The 27,933-nt window shown below is 44.8% G+C and overlaps 1 protein-coding gene across 1 annotated transcript; it reads right to left on the bottom strand.

Moving 5' to 3' along the window:
• Positions 1-484: 484 nt before the first annotated feature.
• Positions 485-27,677, bottom strand: LOC138667023 (zinc finger protein 773-like). The gene is made up of 7 exons (XM_069755266.1): positions 27,627-27,677; positions 27,262-27,411; positions 26,953-27,132; positions 26,746-26,869; positions 26,566-26,663; positions 24,629-24,719; positions 485-1,907 (listed from the first exon to the last, which is right to left on the bottom strand). The coding sequence occupies exons 1-7, from the start codon at positions 27,651-27,653 to the stop codon at positions 850-852; spliced, it is 1,728 nt and encodes a 575-aa protein (XP_069611367.1). The 5' UTR covers positions 27,654-27,677; the 3' UTR covers positions 485-849.
• Between the last annotated feature and the right edge of the window lie 256 nt (positions 27,678-27,933).

The following is a 27,933-nucleotide window of genomic DNA, read 5'->3' as shown; positions in this document are numbered from 1 at the left end:
AAGCCGATCATAATCTGTATATATATTTTTTCCCACTATAATCTGTATAAATATATGGAGATATATTTCAGAACTAATCTCCCAATACACAACCTCTGGTCCTCCCAAGATCTCCTTCTCTCCTCCACACTCATACACTCCTCACCCAATTCTCCTGTGTATACCCCATCCTCTGGAATTTTGTGCTGCAACACATCCGCTTATCCACCACACTCAGAACCTTCAGACCGAACTTGAAAACTCAGCTCTTCAAGAAAGTTTACATCTTTCAATGACCCCCTGCTATCTCACTATCACCGGAACTGCCACAACCCCCTAACATACGGTCTCCTTCCCCATTATAGTCTAGAATGTAATCTCGCAAGGGCAGGTCCCACTGCTTTCTGTACCAGCCAGTCCTTTTTAGTTTGTGCACTGTAATTTATTTTTGTACTTTGTATGTATCCCTTCTCATGTACAATATCATGGAATCAATGGTGCTCTAAAAATTAGTATTAATAATAATATAGTACTGTTTCTTGATCATTGACATATTGGATGGAAGAAGTGAGCAACGAAAATACAATGCAGTTACAATGTTTACACTATATGAAATGTTTTCTACAAATGATTGCTATGTAGGTGTTTTAATTGTATTTTATTTGCGTTTCAATAGTAGGAGTATATTAGTAATTTCATACATTTCCTAATCATATACTACTCTAAATTACTTTCCCATTCTCACGTAGATGTGATGCTCTACTTTGGTAGCTTTTGAATACATTTTTCAATAAATGAGTAGCACAAAAATAGCTACTTCCCTGTGTGATTTCTTTGATGTTTAAGGACAGACTTTCATTCTGAACATGATCATGTCTTTTCCCGTGTGTTCATTTCTTGATCTCCCACATTAGAATTAAAATGTTTCTTGCCTATGTGAGTTCTCTGATGTGCAACAAGAACAGATTTCTGATGAAAACATTTCCCACATTCCAAACAAGAGAATGGTTTCTCCCCTGTGTGAATTCTCTGATGTGTAACAAGAACTGATTTCTGATTAAAACATTTCCCACATTCTGAACATGCAAATGGCTTCTCCCCTGTGTGAGTTCTTTGATGTGAAACAAGAACTGATCTCTGATTAAAACTTTTCCCACATTCTAAACAAAAATATGGCTTCTCTTTTGTGTGAATTCTGTGATGGTGAGCAAGATCAGATGTGTTAGCATAACACTTCTCACATTCCGAACATGAATATGGCTTCTCTCCTGTGTGAATTCTCTGATGTGTAACAAGAATTGATTTCTGATTGAAACATTTCCCACATTCTGAACAGAAAAATGGCTTTTCACCTGTGTGAATTCTCAGATGTCTAACAAGATTTGATTTCTTTGTAAAACATTTCCCACATTCTGAACACAAATATGGCTTCTCCCCTGTGTGAATTTTCTTATGACGAGTAAGCTTAGATTGGCTAGTATAACATTTCCCACATTCCAAACATGAAAGTAACTTTCCCACTGAATGAATGCTCTGGTGTGCAATTAGATGTGAGTTCCGATTAAAACATTTTCCACATTCTGTACATAAAAATAGCTTTTTCCTTCTATGAATTTTCTGATGTCTAACAAGATTCACTTTCTGTTTAAAACATTTCCCACATTCTGAACATGGATATTGCTTCTTTCCTGTGTGAGCACTTATATGTTCAACCCTCCCTTTGCCATTTGTACTTGAGTTAGCGGTCTGCAATGAATCAGAAGATATGACCTGTTGAAACAGATTAGATGATAGACCATGGTTGTAAGGTGTTGGAGGTAGGTTGAGGATAAGTGCATGTTCTTCATATGTATCTGTTATGATACCATGATCTTCGGCTTTAAAATCTGAAAGTATCAGATGTGCTTCTAAGTTTCTGGTACAGTCATCTGCCAAAAAAAAACCAACTTAATTATTTTTCAACAGCCATTCTATTATATGATAACGTTAATTATGCTATGTCATACATTGAGAGATTCACTTGAAAGAGGCCACAAATATTCTGTAATAACTTTAGGTAGAATTAAGTAATCTGAACGAAACAATGTGCAAAGTAATCCTCAGTATTGGGAGCTTCAAACTGGGCAGCCAAGTCATTACAATGTTTAACCTCCATTTCAAACTCCTGGGTGCCTTCCCTTATACACCTTTACTCAGTCACTGAACTTCTCATCAGGATGGTAGAGTACAATATTGAGAAGCACATGTTCATGGCTCAAATCTATTGTGTCACCCTTTTGTTTAAGTGAGGTCAGTGTGAAGTTAAGAAGAATTACGACGCTTGTGACGTACTCCCAAGGAGTGATATTCAGAAGATGAAAAAAAACAAACAAAAACCACAACATGGAACACCATGTCAAAATGTGTCTACTAGAAAACGGAGATCACTTCCAGCATTGCAAAGCATTCAATGATACATATGTCAAGGTATCTAGTGAATTTTTTAGGTTCAGATTGCTTCATCCTAATGGGAGTTACTGCAGAATATTCAGGGCCTCTTTCAAATGAATCGCCCTGCATATTGTATAACATTTCTATAAACATGGTAGTATAATTCAATTATCAATTAAAGTAGTGGGTAAGAGCTGTGCTTTCAAATTTTTACATCTCTGCTGAGACTACTTCATAGATTCATATTTTAGTGTGCCCAGTCACCAGTCTTTTTTTCAGTTGTGACTCATAAAGACTGTAAGTCTGAGCCCTTTCTGAGTGCGGAGGAGGAGAACACCAGGGACTTCTACTGAAAGAGGTGCCTCCATTATAGTAAAGAATTCCCTTGCTATTACAAGAGTCTCTCGTGCGCTCACTGCTCACATCCAGTGGCTGTTTTATGTACTTACACACTTAGCTCCAAAAAATAAATTGTTTATTGGGGCTCTGCCTCTACCTAGTGGCTGATCCTAAAATTACAGTCAAAGCAAGAGTCTTTGTCAAGCTATACAGAGGACTTTACAGTTAAGCTGTTTCTTATTTAGTGTAACATTGAAAGTGAAATTACGGACTTGAACTTGTTGTAGAGCACCAACCGGAGGAGGGAATAATCCTTACAGCCATGTGAGAGTCAAGAAATCATTGCTCCAGCCAAAAATCCATTCATTTTCTGGACTCATAATATTCTAAAATAGCAGATTCAAGTTAATCAATGAGGTCCCCGTTACAGTGAAGGTGAGGATCGGTGATTAACGCGTAATTACTATCCTGGGATATATTCCCACAGGACGTTGTGAGTGGATATCAGAGACTTTCACTTGTGAGCTGCTGGAGGTGCTGGACCGACCACGGGTCAACTTACGGCGCTGCTGAGTAACTGAGGCAATAAAAAGGGTGCTGTGCTCGGTGGCTAGATTGCCTGGTGTCTATCATTAGGGAAGAGGAGAATATTACACGGGGTAAATCAATATGACTGGTGGCATATCCAAGAAGGGGAAGGAGATGGCGGGTGCCGACAGCCGAGATCACCGTAACTCCTCCAGCGGCCTGATACATAACACTCGTGCAGGAGGAGGAAGAGTGTCAGCACAGAGAGTGTAGTGACAAAACTTGCACATTTCGCTAGATCTGCAGGAAATATAGAATTCGGATGTGCAGGGACCTCCCCTGACCAGGGTAAAGGAATTGATTCTGAGGAAGGGGAGACTACAAATAGTAATACTCCTCCCAGATTGACTCAGGGACAGACACCTAATCAGGAACAGAGTCTTCAGATAGGCAAGGAGCCCACGTTGGGTGACGTCTTTAACCCCTTCATGACCCAGCCTATTTTGACCTTAAAGACCTTGCCGTTTTTTGCAATTCTGACCAGTGTCCCTTTATGAGGTAATAACTCAGGAACGCTTCAACGGATCCTAGCGGTTCTGAGATTGTTTTTTCGTGACATATTGGGCTTCATGTTAGTGGTAAATTTAGGTCAATAAATTCTGTGTTTATTTGTGATAAAAACAAATTTGGCGAAAATTTTGAAAATTTCGCAATTTTCACATTTTGAATTTTTATTCTGTTAAACCAGAGAGTTATGTGACACAAAATAGTTAATAAATAACATTTCCCACACGTCTACTTTACATCAGCACAATTTTGGAAACAAAATTTTTTTTTGCTAGGAAGCTATAAGGGTTAAAATTTGACCAGCGATTTCTCATTTTTACAACGAAATTTACAAAACCATTTTTTTTAGGGACCACCTCACATTTGATGTCAGTTTGAGGGGTCTATATGGCTGAAAATACCCAAAAGTGACACCATTCTAAAAACGGCACCCCTCAAGGTGCACAAAACCACATTCAAGAAGTTTATTAACCCTTCAGGTGCTTCACAGCAGCAGAAGCAACATGGAAGGAAAAAATGAACATTTAACTTTTTAGTCACAAAAATGATTTTTCAGCAACAATTTTTTTATTTTCCCAATGGTAAAAGGAGAAACTGAACAACGAAAGTTGTTGTCCAATTTGTCCTGAGTACGCTGATACCTCATATGTGGGGGTAAACCACTGTTTGGGCGCACGGCAGGGCTTGGAAGGGAAGGAGCGCCATTTGACTTTTTGAATGAAAAATTGGCTGCACTCTTTAACGGATACCATGTCACGTTTGGAGAGCCCCCGTGTGCCTAAAAACTGGAGCTCCCCCACAAGTGACCCCATTTTGGAAACTAGACGCCCCAAGGAACTTATCTAGATGCATAGTGAGCCCTTTAAACCCCCAGGTGCTTCACAAATTGATCCGTAAAAATGAAAAAGTACGTTTTTTTTTCACAAAAAAATTCTTTTAGCCTCAATTTTTTCATTTTCACATGGGCAATAGGATAAAATGGATCCTAAAATTTGTTGAGCAATTTCTCCCGAGTACGTCGATACCTCATATGTGGGGGTAAACCACTGTTTTTTGACTTTTTGAATGGAAAATTAGCTCCAATTGTTAGCGGACACCATGTCGCGTTTGGAGAGCCCCTGTGTGCCTATGCATTGGAGCTCCCCCACAAGTGACCCCATTTTGGAAACTAGACCCCCAAGGAACTTATGTAGATGCATACTGAGCACTTTAAACCCCCAGGTGCTTCACAGAAGTTTATAATGCAGAGCCATGAAAATAAAAAATAATTTTTCTTTTCTCAAAAATGATTTTTTAGCCTGGCATTTCCTATTTTGCCAATGGTAATAGGGGAAATTGGACCCCATATGTTGTTGTCCAGTTTGTCCTGAGTATGCTGATACCCCATATGTGGGGGTAAACCACTGTTTGGGCACACGTCAGGGCTCAGAAGGGAAGTAGTGACTTTTGAAATGCAGACTTTGATGGAATGGTCTGCGGGCGTCACGTTGCGTTTGCAGAGCCCCTGGTGTGCCTAAACAGTAGAAACCCCCCACAAGTGACCCCATTTTGGAAACTAGACCCCCCAAGGAACTTATCTAGATATGTGGTGAGCACTTTGAACCCCCAAGTGCTTCACAGACGTTTACAACGCAGAGCCGTGAAAATAAAAAATCATTTTTCTTTCCTCAAAAATGATGTTTTAGCAAGCAATTTTTTATTTTCTCAAGGGTAACAGGAGAAATTGGACCCCAGTAATTGTTGCGCAGTTTGTCCTGAGTATGCTGGTACCCCATATGTGGGGGTAAACCACTGTTTGGGCACACGTCGGGGCTCGGAAGTGAGGGAGCACCATTTGACTTTTTGAATACAAGATTGGCTGGAATCAATGGTGGCGCCATGTTGCGTTTGGAGACCCCCTGATGTGCCTAAACAGTGGAAACCCCTCAATTCTAACTCCAACACACCCCTAACCCTTATCCCAACTGTAGCCGTAACCCTAATCACAACCCTAACCCCAACACACCCCTAACCACAACCCTAACCCCAACACACCCCTAACCCTAACCACAACCCTAATTCCAACCCAACCCTAACCCTAAGGCTATGTGCCCAAGTTGCGGATTCGTATGAGATTTTTCAGCACCATTTTTGAAAAATCTGCGGGTAAAAGGCACTGCGTTTTACCTGCGGATTTACCGCGGATTGCCAGTGTTTTTTGTGCGGATTTCACCTGTGGATTCCTATTGAGGAACAGGTGTAAAACGCTGCGGAATCCGCACAAAGAATTGACATGCTGCAGAAAATACAACGCAGCGTTTCCGCGTGGTATTTTCCGCACCATGGGCACAGCGGATTTGGTTTTCCATAGGTTTACATGGTACTGTAAACCTGATGGAACACTGCTGCGAATCCGCAACGGCCAATCCGCTGCGGATCCGCAGCCAAATCTGCACCGTGTGCACATGGCCTAATTCTAAAGGTATGTGCACATGCTGCGGATCCGCATCAGTTTCCCATGAGTTTACAGTTCAATGTAAACCTATGGGAAACAAAAATCGCTGTACACATGCTGCAGAAAAACTGCACGGAAACGCAGCGGTTTACATTCCGCAGCATGTCACTTCTTTCTGTGGATTCCGCAGCGGTTTTACAACTGCTCCAATAGAATATCGCAGTTGTAAAACCGCAGTGAAATGCGCAGAAAAACCGCGGTAAATCCACAGCGGTTTAGCACTGCGAATTTATCAAATCCTCTGCAGAAAAATCCGCAGAGGACCAGAATACGTGTGCACATCCCGAACCCTACCCCTAACCCTAACCCTACCCCTAACCTTACCCCTACCCCTAACTCTACCCCTAACCCTAGCCCTAACCCTAGTTCTTACCCCAACCTTTTTTTATTGTCCCTACCTATGGGGGTGACAAAGGGGGGGGGGGGGTCATTTACTATTTTTTTTATTTTGATCACTGAGATAAAACCTATCTCAGTGATCAAAATTCACTCTGGAACAAATCTGCCGGCCGGCAGATTCGGCGGGCGCACTGCACATGCGCCCGCCATTTTGGAAGATGGCGGCGCCCAGGAAAGAAGACGGACGGACCCCGTGAGGCTAGATAAGTATAAGGGGGGGGGAAGATCAGGGCACGGGGGGGCGTCGGAGCACGGGGGGGGGGGGGGGTGGATCGGAACACGGGGAGGTGGATTGGAGCACGGGGTGGGGGATCGCTGTGCGGGGGGGGATCGGAGTGCGGGGGGGTTTGAGTGGAGCACGGGGGGTGTGATTGGAGCACGGGGGGAGCGGACAGGAGGACGGGGGAGCGGAGCACAGGACGGAGTGGAGCGGACCACAGATCGGAGGGCTGGGGGGGCGATCGGTGGGGTGGGGTGGGGGCACATAAGTGTTTCCAGCCATGGCCGATGATATTGCAGCATCGGCCATGGCTGGATTGTAATATTTCACCAGTTTTTTAGGTGAAATGTTACAAATCGCTCCGATTGGCAGTTTCACTTTCAACAGCCAATCAGAGCGATCGTAGCCACGGGGGGGTGAAGCCACCCCCCCTGGGCTAAACTACCACTCCCCCTGTCCCTGCAGATCGGGTGAAATGGGAGTTAACCCTTTCACCCGATCTGCAGGGACGCGATCTTTCTGTGACACAGCATATGCGTCACAGGTCGGATTGGCACCGACTTTCATGACGCATACGCTGTGTCACAGGTCGGGAAGGGGTTAAAGCTATCACCAATTAGAACTTTGCTCTCTACCCTCAGGTAGGTAAATGAGAGAATAGTGGAAGTGGAAAATAGAGTCAGCGATATAGAAGACAAGCTGCCAGACCTCACTACTGTAAAGATATTAGATGACATGTTAGTCAGATTGCCTATCTGCTTGCAAAAACTGACGGACCTGGAAAATCATTCAAGGAGAAACAACATTAGGCTGGTGGGAGTTCCGGAAAGACGGAGAATGGGAATCCCACTGCACACTTTGAGGCCTGGCTTAAGAAAGTGTTTGTGTCAGACACATTGTCCTCACTCTATGCAATGGAACGGGCTCAAAGATTCCCAACTCGTCCTATGCGGCTTGGTGCACATCCCAGAGCCGTTCTAATAAAATTGCTACATTACAGAGATGCTATTCTTCGTTCAGCCAGAAATAACCCGGATATTACTATCAACGGCCAGACGATATCCTTCTATCCAGATTATTCGGCGTAAGTAAAAAAAAAAAGAGGCTTCAATTCTTTGATGTCAAGAGGCGTCAAAGGGCAGCAGAAGTCCAAAACTCAATGCTATAGCCAGCTAAGCTGCGGGTGGCAGAGTTGGAGTCAGTTCAGTTTTTTTGACAATCCAAAAAATGCCATGGCCTGGCTGGATCAACATGAACAACAACTGAGAAAACGCAACACTAAAAGACTTGGTGAATAAACTTTGTTTACAAAAGGTTCCTTATGGTTCCATTTTTTTTTCTTGTTCGAGTTTGAATTTATAATCTGCTGAAATGAGGACTGGTATTGTATTTGCATCTTGAACCGGTGGAGTCCGGAGGTTTTACATTGCCAGTTGCTGCAGTGGCGGCATTGAAAAAGTGCAATCAACATGTACTGTTTACTGGAGGACAGGTTCCCCAGATTTTGTTCTCTAAAGTGTGATACAAGTTCACATAGTATCACTGTATTTTTTGCTTTTCTTTTCGTGTTTTGGTTAAAAGAGTTTTCTATGAGTGTCATTTGGTCATCATGCCATTCAATGCTGTTTAATGTCATAACATCTGAAAGTATGTCTAAGTGTGAGATGCAGGCTAAGCATATGGGTCATTTATGGATCATTCTTCTAAAAAAATGGCTAAGCATATATCTTTGATGAGCTGGAATGTGTGGGAATTTGGAGACCCTATTAAACGTACAGCAATACTAAATTACATCAGGGAAACAGCGCCATCCATCACGTGTCTGCAGGATATCCAAGAAGTATCGTTTCTCCTTGTGGAGATTGACATGAGGCAGGAGACGCACATGAGTAGAGTTAATCTCTCAATACTTGATAGGGCCTGGCTGAGGGATACTTTTCATTCAGTGGGATCTAGTTATGCTAGAGGAGTTTCCATTATTATACATAAAGATACTTCGTTTGATCTTCTCCGCTGTAAGATAGATGGGGAAGGGAGATACATCTGCCTCCACTGTAGAATCTTTAGACAGGAATACATAGCGTATTTTCCGGCGTATAAGACGACCCCCCCAACTTTTCTAGTTAAAATATAAAATCTTCTTAAAAGTCAGGGGTCCTCTTATACGCTGTGTGTCGCCTAATAGGGCGGGTGACCAATGTGCATATGGTGGGGTGGAGTGGTCCCGATGACAAAGAGAGGGGGCGTCTCACAGGGAAGGTGTAAGTGGAGTATCCCCCATTACCTCATTGTAGCAGCGATGCTCTTTGTGCTGGGGGGGGGGCAGCTTCGGTTCCTCTATATTAAGTGTGGGGTCTCCGTGCTGGGGGCGGCGGCGGCTTTTTTGCAGTGTGGGGGCTCTGTGCTGGGGGGCGACGGCGGCGTATCTCTGTGCAGCATCGGGGCTCCGCCGGCATTTCCTCAAAGCCTGGAGGCACCGGCAGTTCCATTGCTGCGATACGGTGGCGTCCGTGAAAATGGCCGCTGGGGGCGGCGCATGCTCAGATTCAGATCTCGTCCTGAGCATACGCCGCCCCCAGCAACCATTTTCCCGGAGGTCACCGCATCGCAGCAATGGAACTGCCGGTGTCTCCGGGCATTGAGGAAATGTCGGCGGAGCCCCGATGCTGCACAGAGATACACCGACGACGCCCCCCCAGCACAGAGAGCATTGCTGCTTTGCTACAATGAGGTAATGGGGGATACTCCACTTAAACCTTCCCAGTGAGATGCCCCCTCTCTTCGTCATCGGGACCACTCCCCCCACCCACCATATGCACCTGCCCTATAAGACGAGACCCGGCGTATAAGACGACCCCTGAGTTTTAAGAAGATTTTCAGGAGTTTAAAGGTCGTCTTATACGCCGGAAAATACGGTACTTGTCTCAGTGTATATACCTCCCCCATACAACGATTCAGTAATGAGGGAGCCTATGTCAGCTGTAACTACTTTACTGATGCTGCCAATCCTAATGTTGTGAGATTTTAATAATGTTATAAATCCAGGGTTGGATAGAAAGAGTCAGGGTTCATGCTCTGGGGAGGGTGGGAAATATAATTTGGTCTCAAAATTTGGGAGACATCCTGATATTAAGCAGTTTTCTTGTTTCTCAAGTTCACATAACACAATGTCTTGTATAGGTTTGGATTTGGGTACGGATCCAATATGCCAACAATTGGAATCAATAGAACACCTCCCTAGATTATTGTCAGATCACTCGCCATTATTGGTGAAATTATCAAAATTTTCCAATAGTATATCTCTGCCCAAACTGTGGAGTTTTATTGCATTTTGGTTGCAGATGATTGATGGTCACTTGATAGTACAGGCCATCAAGGATTATTTCTTATATAACTCCAAAACAATGTCATGGGATACTTTGTGGGATGCAATGAAGGCCTTTCTTAGGGTGCTCTTATTCAGGAAGTGAGCAGAGAAAAGTTAAAGAACAGACAGTTCGGGGAATTCCTCAAGTTGAGAGTTCAGGACATGGAACAACTTTTTATCTCAAATGGGGAAAGAACGCTTCTTCTTGAGATGATGGGTGCTCAAGATGCTTACAATTCACATGTATTAGAATTAGCTAAAGTTAAGAGATCATTTCAAAATCAATTTTACTTTGATGAAGGCAAAAAAGCGGGACTTGTGCTAGCATTAATAGCAAACGCATAGAGGGGGCAACATATATTGCGGCACTGAGGGATGAGACTGGGGAGATGATGTATGAAACCCCACAAATATTAAAACAATTTAAAACGTTCTATGAATCCCTGTATACATCCAGGGCAACTGGAACGAAATCCCAGACGCAGGAGTTTGTGCGAGGAATAGGTCTCCCTAAGATCTCAGATGAGAATAGGATGTTCTTGTACAAGCCAAACACGTTGGTGGAGTTGGAGGGGGCGGTGGCAGACATGGCAAATAATAAATCCCCGGGCTCTGATGGGATCCCCATTGAATTGTATAAAAATATGGGGGTATACTGTTACCTAAACTTTTAAATATGTTTCAGGAAGCCATTAAATCACATTCATTACCTAAATCCATGCAAGAAGCCATTATAGTAACGATAACTAAACAAGATAAGGATCCCCTACAACCAGATTCGTATAGGCCCATTTCCCTTCTCAATAGGGGTGTAAAGATAATAGCTAAGGTTCTGGCCAATCGACTTACCAGGGTTATTTCTTCTATTGTTCATCAAGATCAGTCCGGGTTTATGCCAGGAAGGTTGATGACAACTAACATAAGACGTCTATATTTGAATCTGCAGATGCCAGTTGATAACTCAGGGGATAGAGTAATTTGCTCCTTAGATGCGGCCAAAGCTTTGGACAGCATGGAGTGGGGATTCCTGTGGTCAGTTTTACAAGAATATGGATTGGGGGCGGAAGTTATAAATTTGATAAAAAATCTTATATAACAATGCTACAGCCAGAATAAGGGTGAATGGTTCTTTATCAGAAGAATTGGCATTGGGGAGAGGTACTAGACAAGGTTGTCCCTTGTCACCTTTGCTTTTTACATTGGTGGTTGTGCCCCTGGCGATTCTGCTACGGAAACATTCTGGAATAGAGGGGGTTTAGAAGATAAAATTGCACTTTATGTGGATGACATTTTACTTTTTCTAGCTAATGCTTCTAAGTCTCTACCGATGGCAATGGAGGTGATCCAGTCTTTTGGGACCTACTCTGGGCTGGTGAGTAACTAGTCTAAATCTGTGCTGATACCTTTAGATGAGAGGGGGGTCAGGTTGTCAATCAACAAAGCTCTGGACTGCAACAGGTATCAATATTTAAATATTTGGGAGTGATGGTCTCACCTAGCCCACTAGATTATGAAAAACTAACTTTAGCCACAATCCTCACTAAGTTTACACGGAAAAGGGATGCGTGGTGTAAACTTCCTTTATCAGTTGTGGGGAGAGCCAATTTAATTAAAATGATATGGATCTCTCAGCTGCTGTATCTTCTTCACAATTCACCAATATGGATCCCTTTTAGGTTCTTTCCGGCTATTGAAGGGGTGTTTAGATCTCTGCTTAGAAGGGGTGAACGGCTCATATTAAATTGGAAACTCTGCAGAGGGAAAAATCAGATGGGGGTTAGCGGTCCCTAACCCATGGGTCTTTTTCTTGGCAGCCCAGGCTCAATATTTTAGAGGATGGGAGGATACAGGTTAAAAATTTGTTAAAGGATCTCCTGCAGTGGGGGGTAAAAGGCCGATCTTTATAGGAAGCACTAGAGGGTAACAATTCAAATCTTCTTAAAAATTTTTTCCCATATTATCGTTAATGCATAAAATATGGTGAAAAATAAGAGATCTGCAACAAATAGAGAGATGCTCACAATTTACATCAATATGGGACATCCCACGGTTAGTTAATCTGAGAAGTTTGGTGGGTTTTGGGAAGTGGAGGGTGAGGGGGGTGGGTAGGGTATTCCAGCTGCTATTATATAATGTACTCAAATCTTATGCTCAATTACAGGAGGAGTTTGAGCTCAATCCAATGGACTTTTATAAATACCTCCAGCTACGTCACGCGTTCAATGCTAACTTACCGAGAGTGGTTTTAAAGTCTATGTACCAAATACTGTTATGCAGTTAATTATCCAGGGTTGACCCCTCCTGAAGAAGCAGTGCGAAACGCGCGTCGGGGCAGAGGGACGCCGAGGAATTTTTCACGTGGCTGTTTGTGAGGTACATGACAAATCATTATTTTTTATCCACCTTATGTTAGGGGTCGAGTTCCCGCTTCTGCACAGGGGGAATCTCATTCTTGTCCAGCCACAGTGGAGTCTGCTCAGCAAGGACGTCGGTCCCAGCGTCTTGCTCATTCTCACTCTGTTCTGGGAGTTACTGCTGCTTCTCCAGTCTCTGCTATTAAAGTCTGTGCTGGTCAGCAGCGAGCGGACTTCTCTGGGACTAAGTCCTTGTCTGCACGTACTGAGCATGCCCAGCGTAAGGTTTCCCGTTGGAGATCGAGGGTCATGTGCTCAGGCTCTGCAGCACATTCCATTGGTCCTCTTGGCAGGTCCTAGAAGGGCAAAAGTGCTGTGGCCACTTCCTGTGCTGCTGCTATATAAACTGCGCATGACCGCACGGCCATGCGCTAGTATTGTCAAACAATTGCTAATGTGTGTATGTTGTGAGTGCAAGTCGTCCTTGGATACCCCTACCCTATAGTATGACTGTTCGCGGAAGGTGTATGGCTGCTACCTAGCGCCCGACTTATCCTACAGCACTAGTCACACATTATAGCGTCCAGTTGCTGTGACCGCCAGTACGGCGCCGTGCACTTCCTCTGTGCTTTCCTTACCCAAGCCTGGGTGGTTAGTGGCGTTCGTCAGTGCGGCACTGCATGCTCTTCTGTTTCATTTCACACCCAGTTGCGGTGTTGCGCCAGCAAGGGTCTAATCGGACTTCAATCCCAGTTGGGGTTGAGTTCGCTGACTACTTGCTCGCGCTTTAGGTGCGGTACCGCGGTCCTGTGCCTTAACAGGATTGCTTCTTTCACGCTGGGTGAGGTTAACCCACGCGTCTATACTCTAGTGTACCGCCATATAGTCTGCTAATTGCTAGCAGCAGGTTTTCACCTGCACGGTGGACCCCGGACTGCGAACGCATCTATACCATCTGTCTTGGTGCGTTCCGCCAGTCCTAACAGAATACTAGCGCCAGGGTCTGGCTAGTAAAATGGCGGACGACCAGCGTTTACAGTGGTACATCCAGCAGCTGGAGGGAAGGTTGGCGGCTCTTGAGCGTTAAACCTCAGCTGTGGATGTTACTGCTGTCGCTGTTCAGGCTGCAAGTGTGGCTGCAGCTACCTTGTCCACTGCCGCTCCTGTACCGACGCTATCTCGCCTCCCGCTACCAGAGAAATTTTCTGGTGACAGTAAGTCCTGTAGGGGTTTCGTGAGTCAGTGCTCAATACATCTCGAGCTTCTGGCCTCTCGTTTCCCTACAGAGCGGGCTAAGGTGGGCTTTATAATTTCCTTATTGTCGGACAGGGCGTTGCAGTGGGCTACGCCGCTGTGGGAGCGTGGCGATCATGTGGTGCAGAGTGCTCCGTTATTCCTGAGCACTCTGAAACAGGTCTTTCTAGGACCTCGTGTCACCCATGACACGGCGCTCCAACTGTTGGCACTGACTCAGGGCTCGTCCTTGGTCAGCCTTTTTGCCGTCCATTTCCGCACTCTGGCATCTGAGCTGGAGTGGTCGGATAAAGCCCTTATCCCTATATTTTGGAGGGGGCTGGCTGACCACGTTAAGGATGCTCTGGCCACTAGGGAGATTCCCGCCACACTGGAGGAGTTAATAGCAGTATCTACTCACATTGACCTCCGTTTTCACGAGCGGAGGTTAGAGAGAGCCCAGTGTAGGCAGAGGTTTCGGCTGGCTCCCACCTTCGCCAAACCTTTGGAATCTCCAGTCCAGGCTCCTGAGTTCCAGGAACCTAAGGTGGTGTCACGAGCAGGATGTAAGTCCCAGACCGCTCGTGCACTCCAGGGTTGCCATGTTTGCCAACAGTCAGGACATCTTGCCACCAGATGTCATCAGCGGTCGAGGAAACGTCAGCGTCTAGTGGTAGTAGGTGGAGGTGCACTAGACACTGCGACGTTTGCCTCCAAATTGTCCTTTAAGGGGACAATTACCTTTGGCTCATCCTCCCACTCGGTAGACCTCTGCGTGGATTCTGGGGCGGAGGGCAATTTTATGTCTTCTGCCTTCGCCCAACGTCACGCAATACCCCTGGTTATGCTATCTCAACCAGTAACGGTACGAGTGGTGAATGGGTCGACACTCCCCGCACAGATAACACATCAGACCATCCCTGTTACTCTGTCCCTGTCGCCATCCCATCAGGAGATTATTTCTCTGCTCTTCATTCCTGAGGGTATTGATGAGGTCCTGTTGGGGATACCTTGGCTACGGTACCACTCTCCTCACATCGAGTGGTCCTCAGGCAGAATTCTGGGATGGGGTGAATCATGTGGGGGTAGGTGTCACCGAGAGTGCGTTCAGGTTGCTACTACTGAGATACCCGCAGATCTATCCTCTCTCCCCAAGCAATATTGGTCTTACGCAGATGTGTTCTCCAAGAAGGCGGCGGAGACCCTTCCGCCCCATCGCCCCTATGACTGTCCTATCGATCTCTTGCCTGGTGCGGAGCCTCCCCGGGGTCGAGTTTATCCTTTATCTCTCCCGGAGACAGAGGCCATGTCTCAGTACATTCAAGAGAATCTGGCAAGAGGGTTTATCAGGAAGTCAGTGTCACCTGCTGGGGCAGGGTTCTTCTTCGTGCAGAAGAAGAATGGGGAGCTACGTCCATGCATAGACTACAGGGGTCTTAACGCTATCACCGTTAAGAACAAGTATCCTTTGCCCTTGATATCTGAGCTCTTCGATAGGCTTCGGGGAGCAAGGGTATTTACTAAATTAGATCTGCGGGGTGCTTACAACCTGATTCGCATCCGTGAGGGGGACGAATGGAAAACGGCGTTTAACACCAGAGATGGGCACTATGAGTATCTGGTGATGCCCTTCGGGCTCTGTAATGCCCCAGCCGTTTTTCAAGACTTTGTCAACGACATCTTCCGGGATATGCTTTCCACCTCAGTTGTAGTCTATCTGGATGATATTCTCATCTTTTCTCCAGATATTGACTCCCACCGGAGAGATGTTAGCAGAGTCTTCGACCTCCTACGGGCAAACTCTCTTTACGCTAAGTTGGAGAAGTGTATGTTTGAGCAGGAGTCTTTGCCATTCCTGGGCTATATCATCTCCGCCCAGGGATTGGCTATGGATCCTGCCAAACTACAGGCTGTGTTGGACTGGCAAGAGCCCCATTCTCTTAAAGCGGTGCAGCGCTTTATGGGGTTCATTAACTATTACCGCCAGTTCATTCCCCACTTCTCAACTCTGGTAGCTCCCTTGGTAGCCCTCACCAAGAAGGGAGCGAATCCTAAATTGTGGTCGGAAGAGGTCTCCAAGGCCTTCACTTCTATTAAGTCCCACTTTGCTAGCGCCCCCATCTTACATCGTCCCGATGTGGATAAGCCATTCCTAATGGAGGTGGATGCCTCGTCCGTTGGTGCTGGAGCAGTCCTCTACCAGAAGGATGCTCAAGGTCGGAAGCATCCATGCTTCTTCTTCTCTAAGACTTTCTCGCCAGCGGAGAGAAACTACTCCATCGGGGATAGGGAGCTGCTAGCAATGAAGTTGGCCTTTTCAGAGTGGAGACATCTTCTGGAAGGTGCGCGGTTTCCCTTCCAGGTTTACACTGACCACAAAAATTTGGTCTACTTACAGACAGCCCAGCGGCTAAATTCTCGCCAAGCCAGATGGTCCTTGTTCTTTTCCCGGTTCCACTTTTCTCTTCATTTTCTCGCCGGGGAGAAGAATATTCGTGCTGATGCTCTCTCTCGCTCCCTTATGTCAACTGAAGAGGAGGAAGAGGAGCCTCGGCTTATTGTTCCCTCTGAGAGCCTGAGAACCGTAGCACCGGTTTCGCTTGAGTCTGTGCCTCCGGGCAAGACTTTTGTGCCCATTAATTTGCGACCGGAGGTTCTCTCTTGGGCTCATTCGTCCAGAGTGGGTGGACACTTTGGGACAAAGAGGACATCTGAGCTACTGGCGAGGACGTACTGGTGGCCGCATATGGTCAGGGATTATATTCTGGCGTGTGTCTCCTGCGCCAAAAATAAATCTCCACGTCAAAGGCCAGCTGGGTTGCTCTATCCCTTGCCGGTGGCAGATAGGCCCTGGGAGATGGTCGGGATGGACTTTGTCGTGGGTTTGCCCAAGTCTCGCGGCTGTACCATCATTTGGGTCATCACCGATCATTTCTCGAAAACGGTGCATTTGGTGCCGCTACCACGGTTACCTTCTGCACGGGCCTTGGCTGCTTTGTTCATTAAGCACATCTTCCGCCTACATGGTATGCCTGACAAAATTGTCAGTGACCGGGGTCCCCAGTTTGCGTCTCGGTTCTGGAGAGAGCTGTGTCGTCTTCTCAGTATTGAGTTGAATCTCTCTCCCGCTTATCATCCCGAGACGAATGGGTTGGTAGAGAGGGCCAACCAGACCTTGGTCACATACCTGCGACATTTTGTTTCAGCCAGGCAGGATGACTGGGCATCCTTGCTATCATGGGCAGAGTTTGCGCTGAACAACGCCGTAGCCGACTCCACTGGACAAACCCCATTCCTCCTCAACTATGGTCAGCATCCACGGGTACCTGTGCCTATGCCCGTGTCTTCCGCAGACTCCAGGGTGGCAGACTGGGCTGTGGAGGCACGGGATATTTGGGACCGCACTCAGGATGCCATTCGGGCCTCTAAGGAGAGAATGAGGTCCTCCGCCGATGCTCATCGGCGCCCCGCCCTTTGCTCCTGGCGACTTGGTGTGGCTCTCCGCCCGTAACATCAGGCTGCGAGTTGAGTCCACTAAATTTGCTCCTCGCTACTTGGGTCCCTTCAAGGTCCTCGAACAGGTTAATCCTGTGGTCTACCGTCTGGCCCTTCCTCCATGCCTTGGTATCACCGACACCTTTCATGTGTCCCTCCTTAAGCCCGTATACATGTCTCGGTTTTCTGAGTCATCTGCCGGGACATCGGGTTCGTCTACGGACGATTTCGAGGTGAACGCTATCTTGGGGTGCAAGGTGGTACGTGGCAAAAAATTTTTTTGGGTGGACTGGAAGGGTTACGGCCCTGAGGATAGGTCCTGGGAGCCTGCTGAGCACATTCGGGCTCCGCAGCTCATTGCTGCCTTCGAACGTAGCGAGGCCCAAGGAGGGGGGGGCCCTAGGAGGGGGGGTAATGTTAGGGGTCGAGTTCCCGCTTCTGCACAGGGGGAATCTCAAGCCACCTCCGCTGCGGTCTCCCATTCTTGTCCAGCCGCAGTGGAGTCTGCTCAGCAAGGACGTCGGTCCCAGCGTCTTGCTCATTCTCACTCTGTTCTGGGAGTTACTGCTGCTTCTCCAGTCAATGCTATTAAAGTCTGTGCTGGTCAGCAGCGAGCGGACTTCTCTGGGACTAAGTCCTTGTCTGCACGTACTGAGCATGCCCAGCGTAAGGTTTCCCGTTGGAGATCGAGGGTCATGTGCTCAGGCTCTGCAGCACATTCCATTGGTCCTCTTGGCAGGTCCTAGAAGGGCAAAAGTGCTGTGGCCACTTCCTGTGCTGCTGCTATATAAAATGCGCATGACCGCACGGCCATGCGCTAGTATTGTCAAACAATTGCTAATGTGTGTATGTTGTGAGTGCAAGTCGTCCTTGGATACCCCTACCCTATAGTATGACTGTTCGCGGAAGGTGTATGGCTGCTACCTAGCGCCCGACTTATCCTACAGCACTAGTCACACATTATAGCGTCCAGTTGCTGTGACCGCCAGTACGGCGCCGTGCACTTCCTCTGTGCTTTCCTTACCCAAGCCTGGGTGGTTAGTGGCGTTCGTCAGTACGGCACTGCATGCTCTTCTGTTTCATTTCACACCCAGTTGCGGTGTTGCGCCAGCAAGGGTCTAATCGGACTTCAATCCCAGTTGGGGTTGAGTTCGCTGACTACTTGCTCGCGCTTTAGGTGCGGTACCGCGGTCCTGTGCCTTAACAGGATTGCTTCTTTCACGCTGGGTGAGGTTAACCCACGCGTGTATACTCTAGTGTACCGCCATATAGTCTGCTAATTGCTAGCAGCAGGTTTTCACCTGCACGGTGGACCCCGGACTGCGAACGCATCTATACCATCTGTCTTGGTGCGTTCCGCCAGTCCTAACACCTTATGAATGCTATTCCTTATTAGTTTGCTATGCACTAGGTTATCACACGGATAAGTGTTACTTACCCAAATATTATTGAAGAGTGACACCTATGTTTAGGAAACATGCATGCATTTTGGCAGGAATAATATATAGATTTACTATGCATTAGGGCATTTCATTGGTGGTTATTTGGTAATCCACGTATATGCTCAGCCTTGTTTCTGAAAAATCCTATGGTAATGTAGTACCTCGTCTTTGGATTATGTACCCTTCTTGTAATGTATTACTTATAAGTATTTTATCTGGTTTATATTAATAAAAATTGATTTTATATAAGTACCACTGTGGAGATCATTATGCGTTTGGTCACCCTGGGAGTGAGATATGATGTTATTTTGTGGTGCTGTACCCTCTAGATAGAAGGGTTTTAGCATTTTTTAGCAAGTGTTTGTGAATATATACAGTTAATTAGTAGATAAAATAGTTCATATGGGATAACATCACGGCTATATCTATCTTTATTAACATCAGTGCTAAGCAAACATACAATTCATAGTAAAGAGAGATGGGAGGCAGAGATCGGCCCAATAGAAGAAGGTCAATGGATAGAGATATTGGAAAGGGTACCTCAGCTTTAGTGAAGCGCATAGACTTTCTGAACTTTATCTAATACATAAGGTGCATAGAACACCGGAGTTTATGTGTAAGATTGGGGCCAGAGAAGACGCAAGCTGTCCTAGGTGTGGGGTGCAGCCAGCTACTCTACTTCATATGATGTGGTCATGTCCTAAACTAGAGGGATACTGGAGGAAAGATCAATCGGTCGAGCGTTTAAGGTGGTATTGGAAACTACGCTCTTGGTTTGTGTGCTGGGGTATGTGGAAGATCTACAGACAACTGAGGCGGGTAAAATAGCTATAGCACGAATGCTGTATTTAGTAAGTAAACTAATAGCACAACACTGGTTGGATGCTGTGAGCCCAACAGAAAAGGAGTATATCAACAAAATAAACTGGTTTATAAGTTTGAAGAAAGGTGTGTACGAAAAAAAAGGCAATATTAATACATTTGAAGAGCTTTGGGCTTCCTGGATAGATGAATCAGGGCTCCTATCGAGGGAATAAGTGAGATATCAGTTGGGCTTGATTTAATAAAGAGGATTACGAGAGATATGATCCATGTTTATCCCATGAGCAATAATGATTGCATGGCTAGAAGCTCCAAAAGGAGATGTATGTTTTCTTTCTAGACATTATAGTGGTGATAACTATATGTTTTGTCCCTTTTTTTTGTAGAATGATAATTTTTTTTTAAATTTAATTTGGTCTTTCCCTTTCCATGTCCCATTCCCCCCCTTCCCAGTTGTTCTTAATTTTCTGTGTTTACCCAAAGTGGGTAGTATGTTCATGTAAAAATTGTTGGAAAACTTCAATAAAGATACTTTATTAAAAAAAAAAAAAAAAAAGACTAAAGTCAGTGCCATTAGGTATCCATCACATACACTCCCTCCAGCACAGAGCAGCACACAGGGGAGGTATAGTATGGACATGTACAAATAAGTCATGACTTTGGGGAAAATGTAGGGTTGGACAAGCAATTTTTTTTTTAATCTCAGCAGAAGTAAGGAGTGTTTGATAAGTTCTTTATGCATGACAGAAACATTGGCCTCTATCACAAATATTGGAGCACTTTAAGAGCTGAAAAATTAAAACTTTACAGCATATTTGCAGCTGTAACTTTAGTAAAGCCTTCAGTCGGCAGCTCTTACCTGTCCTGCCACTACTCTAGGATGCTGCATGCTGCCGCCTGAGGCGAGGTAATCAACCTGCCTCATAGAATTGATAGGGCCCTGTTCAAGTCATATCAAAAAAGTTAATCCAATCTGCTACAAGCTGCACATTTAATCATCTTTTTGGATTCTCAATTATTTTCATGTGTCTCTTCTTAAGCCACTAATTCTTTATATTTTCTCAAGGAACCCCTATTATTATTATTATCTTTCCTCAGAGTTCTCTTTTAGTCCTGATGCTTAATTCTAAACTTATGTTATGAATGTTGGGTGTTAAAGAGTATTCTCATATAACTATATTGTTCAGTCAGCATGAAAACAAGCAAGTTTCCAACTGAATAGACCAACCACTATGGAGCATAATTATATCAAGAATTTTTGAACTTTGAGACACACCTCTGGCATATATTACCATCAAACAGAAGAAGACAAGTGCATAATCTCTCATAAAAATAGCCTTTATTAAATATATAAATAAAAAATATTTAAAATATATACAAATGCTTCTCACTAAATTAGAATATCATCAAAAAGTTAATTTATTTCAGTTGCAATACAAAAAGTGAAACTAATATTATATAGAGTCATTACAAACGGAGTGATCTATTTTAAGAATTTATTTCTGTTAATGTTGATGACTATGGCTTACAGCCAATGAAAACCCAAAGGTCATTATCTCAGTAAATTAGAATACTTTATTACACCAGTTTGATAAATGATTTTAAAATCTAAAATGTTGGCCTACTGAAATGTCTGTTCAGTAAATGCACTCAATACTTGGTCGGGGCTCCTTTTGCATCAATTACTGCATCAATGTGGCATGGCATGGAGGCGATCAGTCTGTGGCACTGCTGATGGGTTATGGAAGCCCAGGTTGCTTTGATAGCAGCCTTCAGCTTGTCTGCATTGTTGGATCTGGTGTTTCTCATCTTCCTCTTGATAATACCCCATAGATTCTCTATGGGGTATTATCAAGGTCAGGTCAGACGATTTTGCTGGCCAATCAAGCACAATGATACTGTTGTTTTTAAACCAGGTATTGGTACATTTGGAAGTAAGAGCAGGTGCCAAGTCTTGCTGGAGAATGAAACTTCCATCTCCAAAAAGCTTGTCGTTAGAGGTAAGCATGATGTGTTCTAAAATTTCCTGGTAGACGGCTGCGCTGACTTTGGTCTTGATAAAACACAGTGGACCTACACTAGCAGATGACATGGCTCCCCAAACCATCACTGATTGTGGAAACTTCACACAAGACCTCAAGCAGCTTGGATTGTGGCCTCTCCACTCTTCCTCCAGACTCTGGGACCTTGATTTCCAAATGAAATGCAAAAAATACTTTCATCTGAAAACAACACCTTGGATCACTGAGCAACAGTCCAGTTCTTTTTCTCCTTGGCTCAGGTAAGACACTTCTGGCATTGTCTATTGGTCATTAATGGCTTGTGACACTTGTAGCCCATGTCCTGGATACATCTGTGTGTGGTGGCTCTTGAAGCAATCACTCCAGCAGCAGTCCACTCCTTGTGAATCTCTCCCAAATTTTTGAATGTCCTTTTCTTAACAATCCTTTCAAGGCTGCGGTTATCCCGGTTGCTTATGCACCTTTTTCTACCTCACTTTTTCCTTCCACTCAACTTTCCATTAATGTGCTTGGATACAGCACTCTGTGAACAGCCAGCTTCTTTAGCAATGACCTTTTGTGGTGTACCCTCCTTGTGTAGTGTGTCAATGACTGCCTTCTGGACATCTGTCAAGTCTGCAGTCTTCCCCATGATTGTGGAGCCTACTGAAACAGACTAAGGGACCTTTTTAAAAGCTTAGGAAGGTGTTTTTTGTTAATTATTCAAATCTACTGAGATAATGACTTTTGTGTTTTCATTGGCTGTAAGCCATAATTATCAACATTAACAGAAATAAACACTTGAAATAGATCACTCTGTCTGTAATCTATACATATAATTGTCTAAGGGTCACTTCCGTCTGTCTGTCTGTCCTTCTATCACGGTTATTCGTTCGCTGATTGGTCTCGGCAGCTGCCTGACATGGCTGCCGCGACCAATCAGCGATGGCCACAGTCCGATTAGTCCCTCCCCTACTCCCCTGCACTCACTGCCCGGCGCCCGCTCCGTAATCCCCTCCGCTCACCGCTCACACAGGGTTAATGGCAACGGTAATGGCCCGCGGTGTACCGCACTCCGTTACTGCTGCTACTAACCATGTGTGTCCCCAACTATTTACTATTGATGCTGCCTATGCAGCATCAATAGTAAAAATAGGTCATGTTAAAATTAATAAAAAAAAAAAAACCTGCTATACTCACCCTCCGCCGCCTTTCCCGGTCCTCGCCACGCTCCCGGACCGCTCCATTGCAAGCGGCAGCTTCCGGTCCCATCCCAGGGCTGGTGTGCGACAAGGACCTGCCGTGACGTCACGGTCATGTGACCGCGACGTCATCATAGGTCCTGCTCACATCAGCCCTGGGATGGGACCGGAAGCTGCCGCTGGCAATGGAGCGGTCCCGGGAGCGTGGCGAGGAGCGGCAAAGGCGGCAGATGGTGAGTATAGCAGGACTTCCAATGGGCCTTCGGAAGGTGAGTATATGTTTTTTTTGTTTTTTTTTAAGTCTCTATACTACGTGGCTCTGTGCTGGGCAATATACTACATGACTGGGCAATATACTACGTGGCTCTGCTACATGACTGGGCAATATACTACGTGGCTCTGCTATATACTATGTGACTGGGCAATATACTATGTGGCTGGACAATGTACTCCGTCACTGGGCAATATACTACGTGGCTGGGCAATATACTACGTGGCTGGGCAATATACTACGTGGCTCTGCTATATACTATGTGGCTGGGCAATATACTACGTGACTGGGCAATATACCGTACTACGTGGCTCTGCTATATACTATGTGGCTGGGCAATATACTACGTGACTGGGCAATATAATACGTCGCTGGGCAATATACTACGTGGCTGGGCAATATACTACGTGGCTGGGCAATGTACTACGTGGACATGCATATTCTAGAATACCCGATGCGTTAGAATCGGGCCACCATCTAGTGACTATATAATATACAAGTTTCACTTTTTGTATTTAACTGAAATAAATTAACTTTTTGATGATATTAAAATTTAGTGAGAAACACTTGTACATGTAGAAACAGAGTAATCATATATTGGACCACAAGCAATATACTATAAGGTTACTATTATTGGTTACATGTACTATAAATTTTATTTTATTAAATTAACTCTCTAACATAACAAATGCTCTTTTGATAAAGCGTTTTTGCCATGTGGCAGAGCAAAAAAAATGTAGTACTTACATGACAAGGAGCGGGCTGCAACCTGTGGTCCTGTGTGCCACAACGCATATTTCAAGCTTCATCAGGGGTGTTCACGGACCGCAGGTTACACAGGATCACAGGTTACACCACACTCTTTGCCATGTAAATACTACTTTGCATTTTCTTGCTCTGCCACATGGCAAAAACACTTTGTTATCAAAATAGCATTTGACATGTTAGAAAGTAAATGAAAAAACATTGATAGTACATGTAACCAGTAATAGTAACCTTATAGTATATTTCTTCTGGTACATTATAGAATTACTCTGTTTTTGCATGTAATTATTTTAAATAATTTTTTTCCCTCCATAATAAAAGGCTATATTTTATGACACATTATGGACCTGCCTTGTTCTTTTTGATGGTATTATAAGTTTTCAGGTGACTTGCTTTTTCTATCTGCTGTCATTATCCTGTAAGAAGAGCTTCTATTTTCCATTGTTAGGGGTTCGGTTCCATGGATTTTGCCAGACACTTTCCAGACCCTAGTCGAGAGTGAAGAGCGGTTACATTCCAGGAAAGAGGTTGACATCCAACATCACAGCCACCTATCTCCAGCCCATTGATTTCTTTACAGCAGTTACCTGCTCACCTTCCTCCCGCTGCCTGTCAGCTCTTGACAAGCTGCTGTTATAAATTTTGCAAAATCACCAGTTTTGCTTTTTTTTAGAGCAAGTCTTCTAAACACGAATCTCTGACTTCTCTGGTTACTACTCACCTGTGTGGTTATCTGCAGGAATCTCCTCTTTACACCGCTCATCACCCCTCACATATGTCTCTGTAGCATTAATATGGGGCAGATCTTTACCCTAAAACAAATATTGTAAAAATCATAAGACTAATAGAGAAGTTTCGCAAGATGATTTCTAAGAGCAGAAAAGATCATAAATTAACAGGACGACCAAAAATGACAGCAGTACTTATCACATAGCTGCAGGACACCTGCGGGTCCTATTCTAACCACCAGTCTCCATAACCAGAAAATTGTGAGAAGACCCAGACAACATCTAATGTCTATGATCAGATTTACCCTGTCATCTCCACCAAGTATAAAACATACACTGAATGGCCACTTTATTAGAGACACCCATGTAGTATCTGGTTGGATCTCCTTTGGTCTTTACAACCTCAGTGATATGTCTAGTCGTAGATTCCACTTGGTGGTGAAATTATTCTGCAGAATTATTGGATCGATGCTCATACAATAGAGTCTCGCAGCTTTTGTAGATTTAATGGAGGGTCAGACATGCTCCAAACCGCCTTTTCTACCTTTTAACAGGGATTCGCTTTACCATTAAGACCTGGGGACTGTGAAGGTCATGGGAAGCAAGAAATTCTCACTGTTGCGTTCCTGGAACCAATCATGGCCTATGTGATCCTTGTGACAAATTCTGACCCTCAAATGAAGACAATTTTTGCACTTTCTCACCCCCCTATGGTTGCCTTTCCATGTCCCCATGGACAACACTGACAGTTATCAAAAATAATCATCTCCTGTTATACCACTTTCTTCCTAAGCAAAAGAAGTTACCTTTTTTTTTATAATAGGCCCGGGCCCAACAAATCCAAGCTTCCTTGAGCAACTATACAATATTTATATCCCATAATGCCATTTGTTAGGAGAAAATCACCTGCTAATACAGTATCTGCCATTACTACCATTGGTGGTTGGGCAGTCCATAGTCTTGACTACTCTTACTGTAAAGAACCCTTTCCTATTTAGATGCCGGAACCTCCTTTCTACCACAAATAATGAACGTCCCCTAGTCCTTTGTAAGGTCCTTGGATAAAATAAATCTTGTGCCTCACGTTTGTTTTGACCACAAATGTTTTTATACACAGATTGCCTCTGATGCGCCTTTTCCTATGCTAAACAAAGACATTTTCTTAACCCTACATTACAAGAAAAAAACATAATGGGAGATAAAAGAGTGAGTAAAATAAGTAAACGTGCACAGCCTGCTCATCGGAATGATTTTTTTTATATCTTCCTTATGTCTTTAAATGTATTCGCACATCCCATTCTATTGGCTATGACAGTGCTCTGTGGATCTTTACACGGGAGAGGAATGCCACCTTTTATCCAATGGCCTCTGCTGCTGTTCTTCCTTTGAGTAGCTGGACTGGCAAGATGTGACATGTGCATTAACCCACAACAATGACGTCTAATCACAAGAACACCAGTGGATGTAGTCATGTAAAAGGTGGTACTCCTTCCTTACAAGGTCCACAGAGCACGGTCTTGGCTGATGGATTGGAAGTGCAAATCGATTTACAACAACTAATGTTTTTCTTTGATCACAACATTGTCTGTACATTCTCCACACTGTGACAATGGAAAAACTCTTGAAAGTTGTCAGGTTTTTTTATTTTAAATACTAGCATATTCTAGTCTAGGAATAAAGATTATGCCTCATGTAAACACACTCCGATCTCTTGACTTTCCCATTCTGCTGTGGATTCACACTGAAACTAATCACTTCATTTTAAGCTGAGCTCAGGGTATAATTTCTACATAGGGAACACTCTGATTGTGAGGAGGTCATCATATCTTATAAATTAGCCATTCAGCGTAGAAAACAAGACTGAACACGAGACCTTCACAGCCATCTACACATCATAGGGGACATCTCATGAGACCTTCTCTCCATCTACCTGATGATCCTGAGGAACATTGGGATCTTCTTGTTTACAGTCCTGTGGAAGAAGAGGACGGGGACATCTCTCTGGTGTTGTCCTCTCACTGGATAGAACTGGAGGAAACACATAAAGGACTGAATTCATTCTTTACATATAGATAATTATAGGCCGTGTGTATTTAGTCCTGTCTATTACCTGGTGATGTGAGGGGCTGGGGAATCTCCATCATGGCGTCCTTGTACAGATCTTTGTGTCCTTCTAAATACTCCCACTCCTCCATGGAGAAATAGATGGTGACATCCTGACACCTTATAGGAACCTGACACATACAATGATACCGTCATCCCCCCGATCCCTTCATAGCGTTACTGTATAATGTCCCAGCATTCCCAGCAGTGTCACCTCTCCAGTCAGCAGCTCAATCATCTTGTAGATGAGATCTAGGATCTTCTGGTCATTGATGTCCTCATGTATCAGGGGGTGAGGTGGAGGCCCCGTGATTGGGCTCAGGGGTCTTCCCCATCCATCAGACACAGGGTCCTGACAGCGCTCACTAGAGGTCTTCTTCACTACTGTGTAATCCTGGTTATGGAGAGACACATTAATAAATCTCACTACAGACATTTCCAGAGTCCTCACCTCTCCAGTTCTGTCCATCTGTTATTCCCATAGATAAGAATGATGTAATGTGACGTCATCAGAATCTCTCACCTCTCCAGTAAGCCGGAAGAGGATCTCTAGGGTGAGGTGTAATATTCTCTCCGCCATCTTGTCCCTGTCCCTATCCATCCTTGTAGGGTCACTCCGGAGAATTCTCTTATATAGAAGATCTCCACTGAGAGGATCCGATATTGTAGGGACCTGAATGGGGAGAAGATGACGATGTAACATCATAAAGATCCCATGTAAGAAATCTCCGGAGCTGTTACCGGCGTCACATGATCACTACATCCAGTCATGGCCCCGTCCTGCCCCCGGTATAACACACAGTCCCATTATAGTCACATCCAGAGATTTATCACAGGCTCAGCACTGAGGGGGTTAATATCCAGTAATGGGGAAACTCCAGCACCTACCTCCACCTGCAGAGCCGCACACCACATATATGGCTGTTCTGTGCGCACAGGACCTGTGATGAGGTCACAGGAGGGGAGGAGTCAGGGGTCACATGATCAGGGGCCTCAGTGTCTGCAGGACTCTGCTGTGCTGGTTGTCATGGTGTTGGATGAGGGGAAGTTTCTGTGTGGGGTCAGAAGGAAGGCACAGTGTCGATGTAGCAGAGCCGTATGTTTACGAGGTGTACGGAGCGGAGCCGCGTGTGTATGAGATGTACGGAGCAAAGCCGCGTGTGTACGAGGTGTACAAAGCAGAGCCGCGTGTGTA

The sequence above is a fragment of the Ranitomeya imitator genome, chromosome 2 (assembly GCF_032444005.1).
Source record: "Ranitomeya imitator isolate aRanImi1 chromosome 2, aRanImi1.pri, whole genome shotgun sequence".
In the NCBI taxonomy this organism is placed as follows: Eukaryota; Metazoa; Chordata; class Amphibia; order Anura; family Dendrobatidae; genus Ranitomeya; species Ranitomeya imitator.
The sequence above is the reverse complement of the archived record's forward strand: the minus strand, read 5'-3'. Positions and strand labels throughout refer to the sequence as shown.

What these genes read in the sequence shown, in the direction of transcription:
- LOC138667023 (XM_069755266.1), bottom strand. Translation starts at nt 27,653, where the DNA reads ATGTGGTGTGCGGCTCTGCAGGTGGAG. An exon ending in GTGCGGCTCTGCAGGTGGAG is followed by an intron (nt 27,412 to 27,626) that starts GTAGGTGCTGGA and finishes CTCCCCATTCAG; the next exon opens with GTCCCTACAATATCGGATCC. An exon ending in TCCTGCAGATAACCACACAG is followed by an intron (nt 1,908 to 24,628) that starts GTGAGTAGTAAC and finishes TTTTTTTGGCAG; the next exon opens with ATGACTGTACCAGAAACTTA.